Raw genomic sequence first — 16314 nt, forward strand, 5'->3', positions numbered from 1 at the left:
AGCAGCCCAGATGCAGGAAAAACTTGGCCCAACGAGAACGTTCGATTCGGCCGTTTTTCCGTGGCTAGGCGCTGGCGAGCGCAGGGGGTGGGAATGTTGCACGCGTCGGGAAGGGCGAGAGACGCCGCGACGCCTCGAGAAGGCGCGCCATAATTCCCCTCACTGCCCATCTCCCTCTCACTCTCGCCAGTTCTCACTCACCCTCTCCTCTCCCTTCTCTCTCCTATCGCCACCGGCGGTTCTACTCCCACCGGTAGATCGAAGACCGCCGCGAGCAGGCTTGAGGGGAGGACATATGGGGACGCCATCGTCGTTGTCGCGTAGACAGCCCACTTCTTCTCCCTGTTCAAGCTTTATTCGGCAACGACTTCCATGGTGGTAAGACCCTAATCCAAGTTTCTCGGCTTGATTGTTCATAGATTTACAGTTTTGTGGTGTTCGATCTACGATTATTTGGCACATGCATCTTAGATCTGGTTCGATTGGCGTTATAGTTTGGTCTTCTTTCTTGCGTAGCTGCATTACTGGCTTCAAATCGGTAGACCGTTGTTCTTGCACCTTGTTTTGGCAGCAACGAACCTGCCGTTGTGGCTATATCAAGGTTTTAGGTTAACATTATGGCAGATTGGAGTTTAACCGTTCATGTCGATGATTACACGGTAGCGCTAAGCCACTGGAGAGATGTTTATTTAGAACCTAGTGTTGTGATCGAAGTATATTGTTTCATATTGCATAAGGTTCTGGTCAAACATCTCTTCAAGTAGCTAGTGCTACAATTTATGAGGCATGACTGTACCCTAGTTTGTTCAGAACCGAGGCCAAGATGAACTAGAGGGTTTGAAGAACGAGATATCAATGCTGAAGAACATGCACATAACGCAAGCACAAATCCCGAGATCTAGGAAGGAGTAGGGGAAGGGAAAGAGAGGCAGTGAGGGCTATGAAGGAGGAGTGGGAGGGAGAAAGAGAGGCATTGAGCGCAGAAAATGATGCACTAAAACAAGACAGGAAAAAGCTAGAGTATGTCGGGTATTACCTGCTAAAAGTAGGTTCTGATAACAGGGACAAATTTAAGAGGATTAGGGCTATTTGTGATGTAAGATAACATGACTTGTAATGCACCATAATTAGCCAATGTTTGTACTGTAATACTTGATGTAACTTCATGTGCTGATCTTTGTTCAATGATCCCAACTGTTATGTCATATGTTCAATGCTATGACCCATGATATGAACATGTCAACCAAATTACACCACATTTAATGCTATCCAACCTTGTATAAAAGCATAAACACTCCTCCTTGTGCCTTGTCCTAGGTTGAATAGCATCAATTGTGGTGATTGTAGATTTGAGACCTTATTATTTTGCATGCATCATTGTTCGAATCATGTTGCTCCTTTGGCCAATGATTAAGATGTGGCACAATCATAGGCAAGGGGCTGGCCATAAACCTAGTCCTTTATGCAAGAACATTGCTTGTACACTAGACTTAGTTTGTGGACAATACCTTTGCCTGTGGTGTTCATAGGCATGGGGCTTTATTGTTTTGCTTACATCATTCTTGCAATCTTGTTTCTCATTTGGCTAATGATTTAAAATGTGGCACAATCATAGGCAAAGGGTTGGCCGTAAACCTAGTCTTTTGTGCAAGAACATTGTTTGTACAATAGACTTAGTTTGCGAACAGTCCCTTTACCTGTGGTGTTCATAGGTATGAGGCCTTCTGTGTCTTGTTCTCATTAGGTCTCTCAACCATATGATCATATGAGGGTGGGCCTTCATCTTGTTGTGCTCATTAAAATTGTTTCTTCATATTGTAGTGCTCCAAGCTGATGGTGGATGTACCTAACATCCCTTTTGGCGAGGGCACCTCCAACAAAGCAGCTGGAGAATCCAACTCTGCCAAGAGAGCTAGGGGGAGACCTATCAAGGTTGGGCATTTCCATGACGACGTCGGACCATCCGACGTGGCAGCATGTGTGGCGCCCCTACCATCGGCGCAATTATAAGTGCATGTGTGGCGCCGATGGGAGGGGCGCCACACATGCTGCCACGTCGGATCGGCGGACCAGCTCAGCGTCGAGGGCGCCACGTCGGCTGGGAGAGTGGCGCCGGCAGGAGGGGCGCCACACTGGCATGTGTGGCGCCGATGGGAGAAGCGCCACACAAAAGGGTTAGATGGGTGAAATAGTTTCGCCGGAGGGTCAGTCTGCGTTTTTCTTTCACTTTTGGGTTATTTTTGTGCAAATCTCCCACAAAATGGGCAGAAACGTAAAAAAATTGTTGACAATCAATCAGTCCCATATGTTTGCACCAAATCTTGTTAGTGTACATACACTACACCCATGATTTTTTTTTTAAAAAAAAAACTGTTGCAACTTTGTAGAACAGGAATAAGTGAAAAAGAAACGGAATGCCAAATTGCCAATCAGTCCAGGTTGGATTTAGACATTTTTGTCCTTTGCTTCAGTCGACAAGCGTGAGTGATCCCTAGCTTTGTTCTTCTCCCTTCCTCCAATGGCTACCACATCCAACTACCTCGAGGAGCACTACGATAACGACGACGAGGATGACGATGAATTCGACGGCGATGACGACGACGATGAGCCCTCCCCGCCACTCTCAGCTGGCAGCGAGGAGGATCGCCTCGAGTCCGTTCTTCGTCGGCTCACGGCGGACGAGGTCCGGATCCGGGTGCACGACGTCGCGATCCGGGGCTGCGCCCGCACGCGCCGCGCCGCGGCGGAGGCGGCGGTGGGGTCGGACCTCTCGCGCGCCGCCACCGTGCCGGAGCTCCTGCGCGCCGCCGCAGCGGCCGGCGAGCGGCTCCGTCGCCTCGGCGCCTTCGAATCCGTCTCCATCACCCTCGACGCCGCGCCGCCGGGGGTCCCTGCCGACGGGAGAGGTGGCGTTGTCGTCGTCCTTGTCGATGTTACCGAGGCTCGAGGCGCCGCTGCCGGCGGACTCGGTATCTTCGCCAACACGGAGGTCCACACCGATCTCAGCCAAAACCGTCTTCCTTTTGTAGAACTGAGCTCGCTTGCACATTCCTGTTGCGATTGCTTCAATTATTAAGATTAGACCACACATTCTAGCTTCAATTTAAGGACGAGAATTTAATACCCAATTCAGGCATTCAGCTAAAACATTAGAGAATGGAGTACTGCTTATAGTACTTTAAACTGGTTTTTGTTTATCCCTTGTTCTTTCACAACGATTAGAGAATGTGTTGCCTTCGTATGTACAGTAGCCTTTATGCAGAAGTTATATGCAATGTCTTGGATGATGGAAAGGATTGAGGCAAATTTAGTTGTCTGCAGATGTCGTTTGTCTCAAAAGTCTGGAGAAATATATTCTCTTATTTTGCACTGCGGAATGGACTATGATTGTTCTTGCATCAACCTGTTACATGCGTTCTCTGGTTTTGTACAGTAGTTTTGCTAACATTTCATAGTCTTATACTATATTAGTTTTCCTCTTGCTTTTCTTCAACCAAATTATAGGTTCTCTTAGCAATGCAACAACCAAGCTTGATAATACCTTCTGATAAAGAATGCCATGGTGGTTATTATCGGCTGTACTATTCAAATGGATTCTCCAAAGTCACTCATGTCATCCACTTTTGTTTTTCCTTTAAATCTCTTGCAGACTAGATCATGCTCAGTTGATGGTTCACTGAGGTTCAAGAATCTTTTTGGATACTGTGAGACCTGGGATGCATCTGGTACTTTTGGTCTAGATCAGACAATGGAGCTCGGTGTTGGGGCAACAATACCAAGAATTGGAGCAATACCAACTCCATTGATGGCTCGAGTGTCATTTCTCTCCGAGGACTGGTTAAAGTCCTCAATCAAAGAACACCTGATGGGTGTTTCTGTTGGTTTACTCTCCACGATGAACCATAACCTTGCTTACAATCTCTCATGGAGAACTATAACTGACCCAGCGCGGATGTCATCCAGTTCCATAAGGGAGCAGTTAGAGCATAGTCTACTATCCTCTATGAAATATACATACAAAATTGATCAGAGAGATTCAAGGATAAGACCGACACGTGGATATGCTTTTCTTTCGTCTTCTCAGGTTGGAGGTCTTGCCCCAGACAGCAAAACCGCACGTTTTGTTAGACAGGTATGTTGAAAATCTTCATGTTTGTAGTTGTACTTTATACAATTTCAGAATGCAGATTCTTATCCTGTCATTTCAATCTCTGCTCCTACTTGACAAATCAGCAACTTCGACTTTGAATGACATAGTCTCCATCTTTATTTTCTAGAATATAATGTGATATACATCAGTGAGGAATAAAATATTTACCATCTGAACCTATTCAAACGGAAACATCTAGAAGTAGCAGAAAACATACCTATCCATTTCTTGTTAGCATAACTCATTTTTATTCATCCTGTATTAGGAATTTGATCTTCGGGTATCTATGCCGCTGGGTGTTTGGAATGGTGCTCTGAATGCCGGAGTGGCTGCAGGGGTCATCAATCCATTAGCAAGAGGATCAACAGGCTCTGTCTCACCACTTCCAGAACGTTTCTACTTGGGCGGCAATAAGTCTCTTGTTTGCCGCTTGGGTGGGCCATCATCACTACTGGGCTTCAAGTCTAGAGGGCTGGGGACGACAGGATCGCAAACCTGTGCCCCCAAGAATTCTGAGAATGGTTCTTCCATCTCCCCTGAGCTAGATGCAGTGGGTGGTGACATAGCACTCACAGCTTTTGCTGATCTGTCATTTGATCTACCTCTGAAGCCGCTCAGGGAGCTTGGTATTCATGGCCATGCATTTGTCTCAGCTGGCAATCATGCTAAGCTCACAGAGCGTGATATCAGAAAATTTCCCCTTACCGAGTTCCTAAAAACGTTCAGGAGTTCTGCAGGATTTGGTGTAGTTGTGCCAACCAGACTGTTTCGCATAGAGGTTTGTCATTGTCATCCCTCATCTGCATCATTGAAGTAACTTGTGAAATTACATTATTTTCTCAAGGATATAAAAAATACGAGTTGCTTTTACTGAATAAGTGTTTACCCTCTTTTCCAGATGAATTATTGCCACATCCTAAAACAGTTTGACCATGACGAGGCGAAGACAGGCATACAGTTTAACTTTTCTTCGCCCTAATTTCTTTTGTGACACCTTATTTAATATTTGTATTATTTTTCTTAATATGGCCCCACTTGTTATTCTTTTTTCCTTCAAGAACTTGCGAGCCTATCATAGATACTTCACAAACTGTAGATGATGAATTCCTGGCCTGGCTAGTCGATTAATTGCTGTGGCCTGTAAAGTCTCGAATCTGAATGAAAATAAGAGACAAAGAGCTTTTGTTTTCAATGCCGACCAGCATCTTCTGGAAGTGAGAAATAATGATGTACAAAGAAATATTATACACTTCACTGTGTAAATATTTTCCTGGAATTAAATTTTGAAAATTCTTAGGAATTGGCTGTTGATTATCTTACCTCTGATTGCATTGACAGAAGTTGACAGCTACTACAAGTGACATGTAAATCATCAGACAAAAGTCTTTTGTTTAGAGTAGAATAGAAACACGCAGGCCTTTGCTATCTCCGAAGTCCGAACAATTCTATTGCTGATGCATAGACATAGATATCAGGGGTAGATTCAGATTTCTAAGAGGATGGCGACTTGTCTATCCAGGTGTTATGTACATGTCTCTTTTTCTGCAGTTGCAGGTAAGACAGCAGCCGCACTGTTGGACATAATCTGCCAAGGTTGCCTAGTTGGTGAACCTAAAAATTGTTGATTATGTTTGGCTTACTATTCATACAATTCATTTTTTTTTCAGTCAGTACCTGTGCTCTATCTAATTTCTTATTGCTGTCATATGCTTTCGTTGTGGAGATTCTCTTGCAGATTCTGCTTCAGTCTTCCTAGCTTCCAGTTTCTTTGCATTATCAACCTGCATGAAACAGATTTATTTATGATTCTGTTTGATGATCTATCTAATCACAAAATAAATAGAAAAAATGAAGAAATGGACTACTATTGCAGCTAGGATGATGAGCTGTCCAAGTTAGTTAGTCTTTGAAACAGGGACAATGAAGAAAAAAGTGGATTCTTTAATGCAGATCGAAAAGGCTAGCTCTGATTTGCTTTGAAACGAATTCAACATGAGTGGAATTAAGGAATTGCATTGCACCATGCATGTCTCAATAATGTAAAAGGGGAATTTGGACCTGCATTGGTATGTTATGCATATAAAGCCATATTCAATCTCTGGGGAAAAAATGTAGCTCTATATTCTCTAATCATGCATATTTTGTTTCTTTTCAGTACACATGGTTAGAGAATATGCATATGATGGTGCCAGCTGGCCAATAAGTTCATTTTGCTTAGAGATTGAAATGCATGAAACTTAGAAGAAAAACTAAAAAGGTTTAGTTAAGGAGCATAATGACCTCCACTGGACAACCAGTACTGTTTGCACTGCCAAATGTAGTATACCTGCCGGAGATGTCACTTTCTTAAATTTTGTTGGGGAAGATGTAAAAAGAGAGTCAAAAAGAAGAATTCAATTGTGTACGAGTACCCAAAAGTTAAAGTGCGATCAGTTCAGTGAACATCAGCCAGTCTAAAGTTTGGTTAATGTGTCTAATGTGTGTCATGGTTACTACTATATATATGTACAATGATTGTCCTTTATTTATGTCTAATACATCTGGAGCCCGTAAGTGCATTCAGTTTGATTTGGGCCAATATAACCCTCACAGGCCTGTACTGGCAGAGATTGGCAAATAGACTGATTTGCTCAAACCACAGTAGTTTATCACGGGTCACTGCGAGTTTTTCATCCAACCTACCTTTCTGGTTTAGTCAATTTTAGAACCAATGCATACATCCATCTATGTAGCTTCTGTAGAGCTTCTTGTTCTGGTCCACTATACACTTCTGCACAAACATAATAGTTACGGAGTAATTAGAGTATATGATATATGGTTTAAAGTACTTCCTACTAGTATAGCTTACAAGTGACCAAACTCTTGCAGTACTGGTCCCCTATATATATGACGATGATATCCATGAATAATTAATTGAGCCATGAGCTAGGCGTTCAACCTAACCTCAAAGCCTGTAGCTTTCCTTTTTCTTTGTTTGGAAGTTCTCTCCTCTCGAACCTACTATCCCCATTCTGAAATGTATGTCCCCATGGGATGTGTGGTCAAGCTTTTGGAAGTTTGACCAAGTCAACAGATCCCTCTTGAAAAATCCTTTTTGTGATATACATTTTTCTTTTCTTTTCAATACATATTACATCAGTCAGAAGTTGTAGTCAAGTCTTGCATGGGAGAATATGAAAAGTAAAAAAGAAGACATACATTGTCTAAACACAAGGAACGAGACAAAATAAGCTGCTTCATCAATTCGTTGCTCCTCTCAAAACATGCAGCACAGCTGATATGCATATAGTATGTACGAGCATTCATGTACATATATAGATCTGTATCAGGTATGATGGATACATCTTACACCAAATTAAGATATTAGTGCATGGAAACTCATGTGCATGCACTGACACGTACATATTTGTGCATCCATGTGCAGTGACTTTGTTGGACATGCTAGAAGTTTGTTAGCCTTGGGTACTTGTCTCAGGATCTCTCATTTTCACACCTACTGCCTAGCCGGAGACTGCAGAAAGCTACAGGCCAAAAATGCTAGTTAGGAACCAAAGACTTTAGAGTACTTAACTTTAAACAGTAGCTTATTAGTTGTGCCTCCTTTTCCCCAGGAATAATTGTCCATCTCCTTGGTTGGCTAGTTAGTGATCGACCAGCAGCGCACGTACTGGTCAGTTTTCTTTTCGAAAGGAACCGGCGGTACTAGCTAGTACTGTAAAGTTTAAGGGTTAATTCACCTTCTCCAGATATCCGATCTATCTTCCCATGCAACTGTATGCTTCCTTCCAAGAGCCAGCCACCCACATAAATATGTGTGAGAGTGAGATCATCACTTGCTATATCGTCTCACACACGCCACACCAGCTTAAATTCCCATATGCGTCTTGACAAACCTTTGTAGATAGATAGACAGATAGAATTGAGTGATGACCTCACCTTTAATTTGGCATCTCTGTCTTTCTCTACACAACTCATGGCACCACTGACGACACATGACCAGAGCAGCAGCAAGGTCATCAACTAGCTAGATCATCCGAGACACAACCGGCCATCCATTAGCCTCCCATGGAAACAAACAAGGGAAGCTATGGGAGCTCCGCCGCCTCGGCGAGCAACGATGACAGCACCGTGGAGGAGGAAGGCTCTGGCCATCAGCAGGAGGACACCCTCAGGGGGAATTCTTCGTCATCTTCGTCTGTGCGCTCCTACGTCCGTTCCAAGAACCCGCGCCTCCGCTGGACGCCGGAGCTTCACCACTGCTTCATCCGCGCCATTCATAGGCTCGGCGGCCAAGACCGTAAGACTTCATTCAGATTTCCATGATCCTAGCTAGCTAGCTAGTTATATGCTAAACCGATGGAGATTTTTTTACTTCATGTTTTGTGTGTAGGTGCTACTCCGAAGCTCCTTCTTCAGTTGATGAACGTTAGAGGGCTCAGCATAGGCCATGTCAAGAGCCACCTCCAGGTTTACATTATCTTTTAAAACATCTGTGACATCTTTCTTTTTTTTCTGACTATGATCTTTCCCTGCCTCGCTTGGTTATTAAACTAACATATGTCTTCTTGCATGATTTGAATTCTATCGTCTTCAGATGTACAGGAGCAAGAAGATTGGCGACTCAGGGCAAGGTATGAGACTGACAATGGATGGTTTTTCTTTCCTGGTTGTTGGTATGTTTATTTTGTCTCCTGATATGGCAGATCAAATTTGTGCAGTCATAGGCCATGTTCCCTTGCCTCGTGTCTTCAATCATCGCCAGATGGGCGCCGGCACCATATTGCCAAGGTAGTGGGGCCATTAATCAGATCTACACCTTCAGTTTGTTGCCTAGCTAGCGAATCATTCAAGTAATCGATCATAGCTTAGCCTTATCTAAGTGATCTCCTTGATCATTACGAACTAGGTTCGGCACTACTACACAGCCTCCATGGAGCAGCTGTCATGGACCATATTGGGTCCATAGTCGCCCATTTCTCGGATCAAAACCGTGCAATTCGTCAGCAGCTGAAGCAGATGCAGCTTTCCTTCTGACCCAAGCACAACATGTAGCTAGAGCTTCATCTACCATTTCAGAATTGATGATTCAACACTACCCATCTCGAGATGATCAGCATGCCATGAACCACCAACATAAACGAGTGAAGGAAGGTACGGTGCGCAACAATGATGATATCCATGCTCCTCTTGATCTCGATCTCTCCCTCGGAATCGCCACACCACGTAGCAAAATGAAGAAGGAGAAGAGATCAGGCTGCAGTTGGGTGAAAGAAGACGCTGATAAGAATGTTTCCCATGAAGAAGAGATGGATGAGATCAGTATATCTCTCTCCTTGTTCTCTCCTGGGGATGCTCTTCGGAAGATGAATAGTAGCAGTACAGTAATAGATGTCAGTGTGGATATTAAGAGAGAGGAAATCAGCATGCTACAATGAGGACAAGTACTCTTGGTCTCACCATATGATCAGTACGCAGTGTGGTGATATCTTGTGGTACTTGTCCATACACATGTTAACATGTAGAGGGACATATATACCTATGTTATATCATACATATAATTTTATCTTCTAATTAAATTTAAATTATACTTCTTTGTTGGTTTATAGATGCATCTAAATTAACAAAGACATGCCTTGTATTTAGGCTGTGTATGGCATTGCCATTGCTTTCAAAAGAATCATTTTCCTATTTTAGATCTGAAAATTTGTTTGAAAGATTATTTTATACAAAAACGTACTAAAACTAGTAAATATCCCAGGAAAGATCATTCCTTTAATCGATGCACGTAGCCATTTTATTTTGAATTTTAAAGTTATTACAGAAGGAGAAGGTGATAAAAGGATAAACACAGGCTCCATTGCACGTAAATAAAATTACATGTGCCACTTTTATATCGCTAACTCTAATGCTAAACTGCCATCCCAAGCAGTTGAACAATGACTGCGCTATAGAATTAAGTGCACTAGTCATCTCAACCAAAATTACGAACTGATGGATAGAGACTAGCCAATATATTTATTCAAACACTTCACATCATTCTAAGTTATTTTAGTTCTTAGCATGAGTTTGATGTAGGCCACATTTTTTTTTAATAATGCTTGATCAGAGTTTTAAATTTGGGATCTCATGCACCACGGGAAACGCACAAGGTGCCGACGGCCATCCTCTGTGCCAACAACTAAATATCAGGGTTGCCAGTATAGGGTCCGTTCGATCTGACCTGGCCAGCAGGCAAGCCGTTGGCACAGAAAAATTGATTCACTAGCTATTTTAACTAAAAATCTAAACTGATAGAAAAAGACTAGCCAATATATTTATTTCGACAGGTTGCACCCATACCCTGCATTCTGCACCCTGAAGCGAGAAACACGTGCTGGTGTCTGGCCTTGTAGATAAGCTGGGTTTTTTTTGGAACCTCTAGCATCAAGAATACTAGTATCATTTTGGTAGCAAGGATATTGTTGGTGGATCTCAGTCAACCAATAGTGAAACGTATTTAATTAATATAATACTATATACTGTAGTTGGTAGGGGTTAAATACTATATACCAGATGTGGTCTACTCTAATCACTTACATGTCACCTTGATAAAACACAGTTTTGCCATTGTCCATTTTCAGACAACGGAAGAGTATGCTGACGTCCTCGGTATGAAGACATGCACACGGTCAACTTCACTACAGTATATGCATGTTTGACAAATTGTATTTCTCACAGACTTGTTCCTACAGAAAATGACGTTCAGATCCTCAAGTCCGGCCACATGAAATCAATTATCTGGGTAGTAGGTGTGGAATTGACTAGCTATCTATCCAGCGCAGCCCATTTGAACTTCTTGCCATCGTTTTCGTGCTTCACATGCATGGAGAAGTTGTAAGAAATTAGGATGGTTCCGATTCAGCCCAAAACGTACGTCTGATTCGGTTCGGTGACCAGTTTTTTTTCATTTCGTTCGGTGTTCAGAGAAAATGGAGGCATTTCTACTTTGTCATGTTGCTACTCGTCGTCAAGGTAGTCCATCAGTTTGTTCATGTTAGGCAGGTTTGTGTTGCAAACACAGAGATATCGTCGTCCCCGCTGTCTGACACGCAGGCTTTGCTGGCCGGCGGTGGCATCCTCTAACACGCAGGCTAGTTGAATGTCCGTGTGGTTGCTACAGTGCCTCACCGTTTTTATTGTCTAATTAAACTTATGTATATGTGCTTATAGTTCAACTATATTCCAAACATTAAAAATTCAATTTAGATTGTTATAGTCCTAGCAATCCAGAGCAAAATAACTGCAGAAAAAGTCTAAAAAACTATGTACCATTGCACAACATGTTTCTGTAGTGACTCCAGCACTACTTAATTTCAGTGGTCGTGTGTGTCGAGGACATGTGATATTGCAGTAACATCAGAATAATATTGTCGATGAGTATGGGTTTGTGTTCTCTGGATCCCATCTGATCCGCCAACATGCCGAGAACGCTCCTTCCATTCCGTTCATGCATGCAGCCACAAGTGACCTGCTTGACGCGTGCAGCGTGCATCACCTTGCATTGCCGGGTCACTTGTCCGCCCGACCGACCTCATTACCACGTCAAGTAGCCGTTGGTGCGTATGTCCGCGTAGGTGCAGCTTTCCTCAACGTGCGTATGTCACGATGAGGGACCCTCATGACCACGTGGAAGTCCATGTGTGCGTCTGTGCATGTTGCCTCCTCATCGTGCACGAGCCTTTCATCCACTTGGACATCCAGTGTTGCCATCACAAACTCCCGAAACCAATTTAAAAAGAGCGGCATAAAAAAGAGGAAATTATATGCAGGAAGTAAGAGATGACTGGCTGAGATGTTAAACTGAACAACAATTTAGGGCATGCAAGTGTTGCGGATCAGAGGTGGCATGAATGAGAAGATTTGATCGTACATTGTTTGCCATCATCAAGTGTGCACGCAGCACACACACACTACGAATGCACGCCATGAGAGACATGGCGACGCTGGCGAGTCTAAGAGCATCTCCAGTCGCGTCCCCCAAACCGTCCCCCAAAGGGCGCCGGATCGACCGTTTGGGGGACGTGTTTTGTTCGTGCCGCGTTTGGGGGACGTCGCTCCCCAGCCACGTCCCCCAAACGCCGGCCCCAATCAGAAATTCAAATAGATGCATTCAAAAGAGATCGTTCCCGCCGATTCGTCGCGATCAGAGTAGCGGCGATCGATCAAAGTACTGGGCGCGCGATCATATTAGAAGAAGGGGTTGGTCGACGGCGTCGTGTCCTGAGTCGACGCAGGCCCGTCGAGCACGACGACCTCGTCGCGATCTGCCTGTTCCTGTGCATGGTGCGTCTGCTCCGTCGCCGACGCGGAGGCCGACGCAGGTGTAGCAGTAGAAGACGCGTCAGCCTGCTCTTGCTGCGCTCCCGCTGCCGCCGATGCCGATGCCGCTGCCAGGGCCGCCGCGTCCGCCGCCGCCATTTTGGCTTCGATCTCGTCGAGGATCTGGCCTTTGAAGAAGTTGTGCGCCGCTCGCGTCCGGGGAGACATTCCCTCTGTCGACGTTCTCAGCAGGGACATGTCGTCCCTGCGTTTCTTGAGCTCCAGCTTCTCCTCTTGCCTCTTGAGCAGCTCGGCCCACCTTTGGTCGGCCTTCTTGTCGCGGGAGATAAAGGTCGAGGAGACGTCGGCGAGGCATCTCGTGATCGACGCCTGCGTCTTCTCAGACGACGCAGCGTCGGCCAAGGCGGCCTTGGCAGCCTTGTTGCCAGTAGGACGCCCTGTCGAAGTTGCCAGCGGCGCGTCCAGATCAATGGCGTCCTTCCCCTTGGACAGCGACAGGCGCGTCAGCCGCCATTTCTCATTCACTTTGAGCTTGCCATAGCAATGCATCAGCGCGAACGGCTTGTGACCTTCCGAGTTCTTGGCGTACATTTCCATGGCCCGATCAAACTAACCAAAGGAAGCAGAGTCATTTCATCGAACACAATGTGGGCGCTACGGATTATGGAAGAAACAGTCGTACCAGTTGGGCGACGTCGGCGCGCTTGCCGCCTCTGGTCTCTAAGTCCTGATGGTACCCATGGAAGGAGTTCACCGACGCCTGGATGATGGCCCATCGCGTCGACATTGCCTTTTGGCTCCTCTTCATTGTCACTTTCTGGTAGTCGCTGTTGATGAGCTTGCGCTCATCGAACTCGGTCTTGATCCTCGCCCAATACTTCCCGCCTTTTTGGTTGGCGCCGATGATGGAGTCATGGCTCACCGTCGCCCACGACTCGCACAGGCAAAGATCTTCCAGAGGCGTCCACTTCGGGCCTCGTGTGCCCGACGCCTTCTTCTTCTTCTTCGTCCTCACGCCGTCCGCGTCTACCTCCACGAGATCATCGTCACCGGCACCCTCGTCGTCCTCTTCGTCGCCGCCCTCTTCGTCCTCATCGTCGTCCTCCTCGTCGTCCTCCACCCCCTCCTCTTCCTCGTCGTCCTCCTCAACCCCGTCGTCCTCCTCAGCACCGGCGCCGTCGTATTCGAGCGGACCCCTGCGGCCGGTGAAAGGGTCGCCGTCCGGACCGGGGCCTGGCTCGCGCTGCTCGTACGCCGGGGAGTAGAGGTTGTTGGGGTTGAAGCCGCCGTGCGGCAGCGCATCCTGGTAGTGCGGCGACAAGTTAGGCGTCACGCACCCGGGAGTGGCGGAGGGGCCGTCGTTGTAGAAGGCGGCTTGCGACGGAGAGATCACTCCGGGAACGTACACCGGCATGGACGTACTCCATGGGCTCGCGTTGGTGGCGGCGATACACCCGGCCATTACGTGCTGGTGCTGGCGCGCCGCCTGAGCCTTCTTCTCCAGCTCCACCGCCCTCCGTCCTTTCCGCTCCGCCGTCGATAGCTTCCGGCGCAGGCAATCTTGCTGCCATTCATCGTCGGTCATTCCTTCAGGCTTCTTCTTCGCAGCCGGCGCCTTCCGCGGCTTCGCGAACGGCGCTTTCGCCCCTATCGTCGCATTGCCCGGCGGCTTCTTGGCCGCTTTCTTCGCCATCTTTTTGGGGGCTGTCGGCGGCGCCATGGAATGGGGAGAGGGTAGCGGCGGCGGGTGGACGGCGGGAGGGAGAAAGAAATCGGCGGGATAGGAGAAATGAATCGGCGGCGGGATGTGTTTTGGGAGGCCTGTGCGCGGCGGTATAGGCGCGATTTGGCGGGAGCGGCGGGATTTGGCGGGAGTGTGAGACGAATTTTCCCTGTGCCGCTGACGCGTCGGCCCCGCGCCTCCTCGCCTCTCATTTCGTTGTGTCCGGCGTCCCCGGAGCGTCCCCTGTGGGACGGGGACGGGCTCGGGGCGCCGGACACCGTATGGGGCCGCGCCGGACAAAAATGGGCTTTGGGGGACGCGGCTGGAACGCTTTTTTTGTCCGGCGCGCCCCAAATCCCTTTGGGGGACGCTTTGGGGGACGCGACTGGAGATGCTCTAAGTCCGGCACGCCGTGTCCGTCAGTACCACCGCTGAGTACTTGGATACACTGAAGGGCGATACCCGGCCCAGTAAGTCCTCTATTGCAGCCACGAAGGTTAGCACCGTGCCCACCACTGCGGCACTGCCTACGTGACCGCCTACAACAACACCATGGCGGTGTCTCTATCACGGTGGACATCTCAAGCGAGGTTGCCGCCAACATGGTCATACTACTGCCGCTTGCCCGCTTCTCTCCCAAACTTCCAGCATCATCGTCCGTGTCAGAATAAACTATTGTTTCGACCGGAACAACACTCTCTGAGAAGGAAAAATAACGAGCATCTAATTTCCTGCCGAGCAAACCCCAAGACCATGTCACAACCAAAACACCACTGTAGCACGACCATGACTCCGAGGATGCTGAGACCAACGTACCCTATTCATGTGCCTAGAGAGTCGGCGACATTGTCCTTCGAAGGTCACACCTTGAGAAGAAGCCAACATAGGTGACACGTCACCACCAATCTTCGCTTGGAGGAACCAATGAGATCATCATCTCACCACATTTGGGGCTTCGCTGGCAGCCTAGGAAGATGTCATGGCGTCGCCGCTCGGTCCATCAAACTGGACCTAGGGTTTTCGAGGGGAATGAATGATCAAGCTCATGACCATGCCTCCAAGGAGGAAGCGACACATGCAAGCATTGCCATGGTCAACATCAGAATCCAGCAAGCAGGTTGTCACCTCGGCCAAAATCATGATCTCATCATACCGAAGACATGTTAGTCACCTCGGCCAAAATCATGATCTCATCACACCGAAGACATGTTAGTTGTGTTACCCAATGGGCTGCCATTGATGCATATGAATACGGGTCCTTTATTTTTCTAATGAGGGTTTTCCATCTAATGAGGATCTAATGCACTAGGTTAGGCCAGGAGTAGTGCATCAGGCCCATTCATATTGCCCTCAAGGCCACGCACCTTCATGCTTGCATACCCAGACCTGCACAAGGGAGCGCCTATTTTCCATTGTTAGCAGTAGCGAAATCGTTAAAAAAAGGTTGACCTTCGCAAAGGGAAGACAACTCGCTCCGCACGCGACAAGTGGCGCGCTGTGGTGCCATAAAATCCGTGGGAAGTGGTCTCCCTGCTCGCCACGTGTCGCAAGGGGGAGCAATGAGGGAGGAGAGAAGACCAGTTTTTCCCTTTTTTTCTAGATTCGTTTTTTTCAAAATGAAATATTTTGAGAACCGTAAGTCCAAATTACGAACCGTTTTCACTTTTGAGATCCTCGCGTCGAGATCTTCGAAACTAGATCCCATGTTGATAGGTTTGGAGATATTTTTTTCCGTACTTCCAACAGTAGTATGATTGTACATGTGGTGTGTACCTAACTGTACTCCTGTTTCAACTGATAAGTACTTCTGTTTTTAGTGTGTTTGGTACAGTTTTTCCCTTTACTCGGTAACTGTACCTGTCCTTGTGTTACATGTACTCGCTCGTGTGCGCGACTGTACTCGCTCGTGTGTGCGACTGTACTTCTATACATGTACTTGCTCGTGTTCACAACTGTATCTGCTCATGTGCGCGACTGTACTTGCTCATGTACGTGATTGTACTTCTGTACATGTACCTGCTCGTGTGCACGACTGTACTTGATCGTGTGCGTGACTGTACCTGCTCGTATGTGCGACTGTACCTGCTCGTGTGCGCTACTGTACTTATGTATATATACTTCA

At 46.7% G+C, this 16314-nt stretch overlaps 2 protein-coding genes across 3 annotated transcripts; both read left to right on the forward strand.

Moving 5' to 3' along the window:
- The first annotated feature begins 2439 nt into the window (after positions 1 to 2439).
- On the forward strand, positions 2440 to 5342 carry LOC127300135 (uncharacterized). Its single transcript, XM_051330213.2, has 4 exons — positions 2440 to 2989; positions 3650 to 4132; positions 4416 to 4928; positions 5049 to 5342. Exons 1-4 carry the CDS (start codon positions 2519 to 2521, stop codon positions 5127 to 5129), a joined length of 1548 nt encoding a protein of 515 aa, XP_051186173.1. The 5' UTR covers positions 2440 to 2518; the 3' UTR covers positions 5130 to 5342.
- A 2170-nt stretch (positions 5343 to 7512) lies between these two features.
- On the forward strand, positions 7513 to 9741 carry LOC127300136 (uncharacterized). 2 transcript variants are annotated; one of them, XM_051330214.2, is made up of 5 exons: positions 7513 to 8447; positions 8541 to 8617; positions 8745 to 8781; positions 8854 to 8938; positions 9057 to 9741. In XM_051330214.2, the coding sequence occupies exons 1-5, from the start codon at positions 8216 to 8218 to the stop codon at positions 9583 to 9585; spliced, it is 960 nt and encodes a 319-aa protein (XP_051186174.1). In that variant the 5' UTR covers positions 7513 to 8215; the 3' UTR covers positions 9586 to 9741. The 2 variants fall into 2 exon arrangements, with proteins under 2 accessions (XP_051186174.1, XP_051186175.1); XM_051330215.2 differs by having other exon boundaries at positions 7529 to 8447; positions 8869 to 8938.
- The last annotated feature ends 6573 nt before the right edge of the window (positions 9742 to 16314 follow it).

This window comes from Lolium perenne, chromosome 5 (assembly GCF_019359855.2).
Source record: "Lolium perenne isolate Kyuss_39 chromosome 5, Kyuss_2.0, whole genome shotgun sequence".
NCBI lineage: Eukaryota > Viridiplantae > Streptophyta > Magnoliopsida > Poales > Poaceae > Lolium > Lolium perenne.

Coding starts and splice junctions, on each gene's coding strand:
- LOC127300135 (XM_051330213.2), top strand. CDS start 2,519: ATGGCTACCACATCCAACTACCTCGAGGAGCACTACGATAACGACGAC. Junction 2,990..3,649: donor GTATCTTCGCCAACACGGAG/GTCCACACCGAT, acceptor AATCTCTTGCAG/ACTAGATCATGCTCAGTTGA. Junction 4,133..4,415: donor CCGCACGTTTTGTTAGACAG/GTATGTTGAAAA, acceptor ATCCTGTATTAG/GAATTTGATCTTCGGGTATC.
- LOC127300136 (XM_051330214.2), top strand. CDS start 8,216: ATGGAAACAAACAAGGGAAGCTATGGGAGCTCCGCCGCCTCGGCGAGC. Junction 8,618..8,744: donor ATGTCAAGAGCCACCTCCAG/GTTTACATTATC, acceptor TATCGTCTTCAG/ATGTACAGGAGCAAGAAGAT. Junction 8,782..8,853: donor GATTGGCGACTCAGGGCAAG/GTATGAGACTGA, acceptor CTGATATGGCAG/ATCAAATTTGTGCAGTCATA.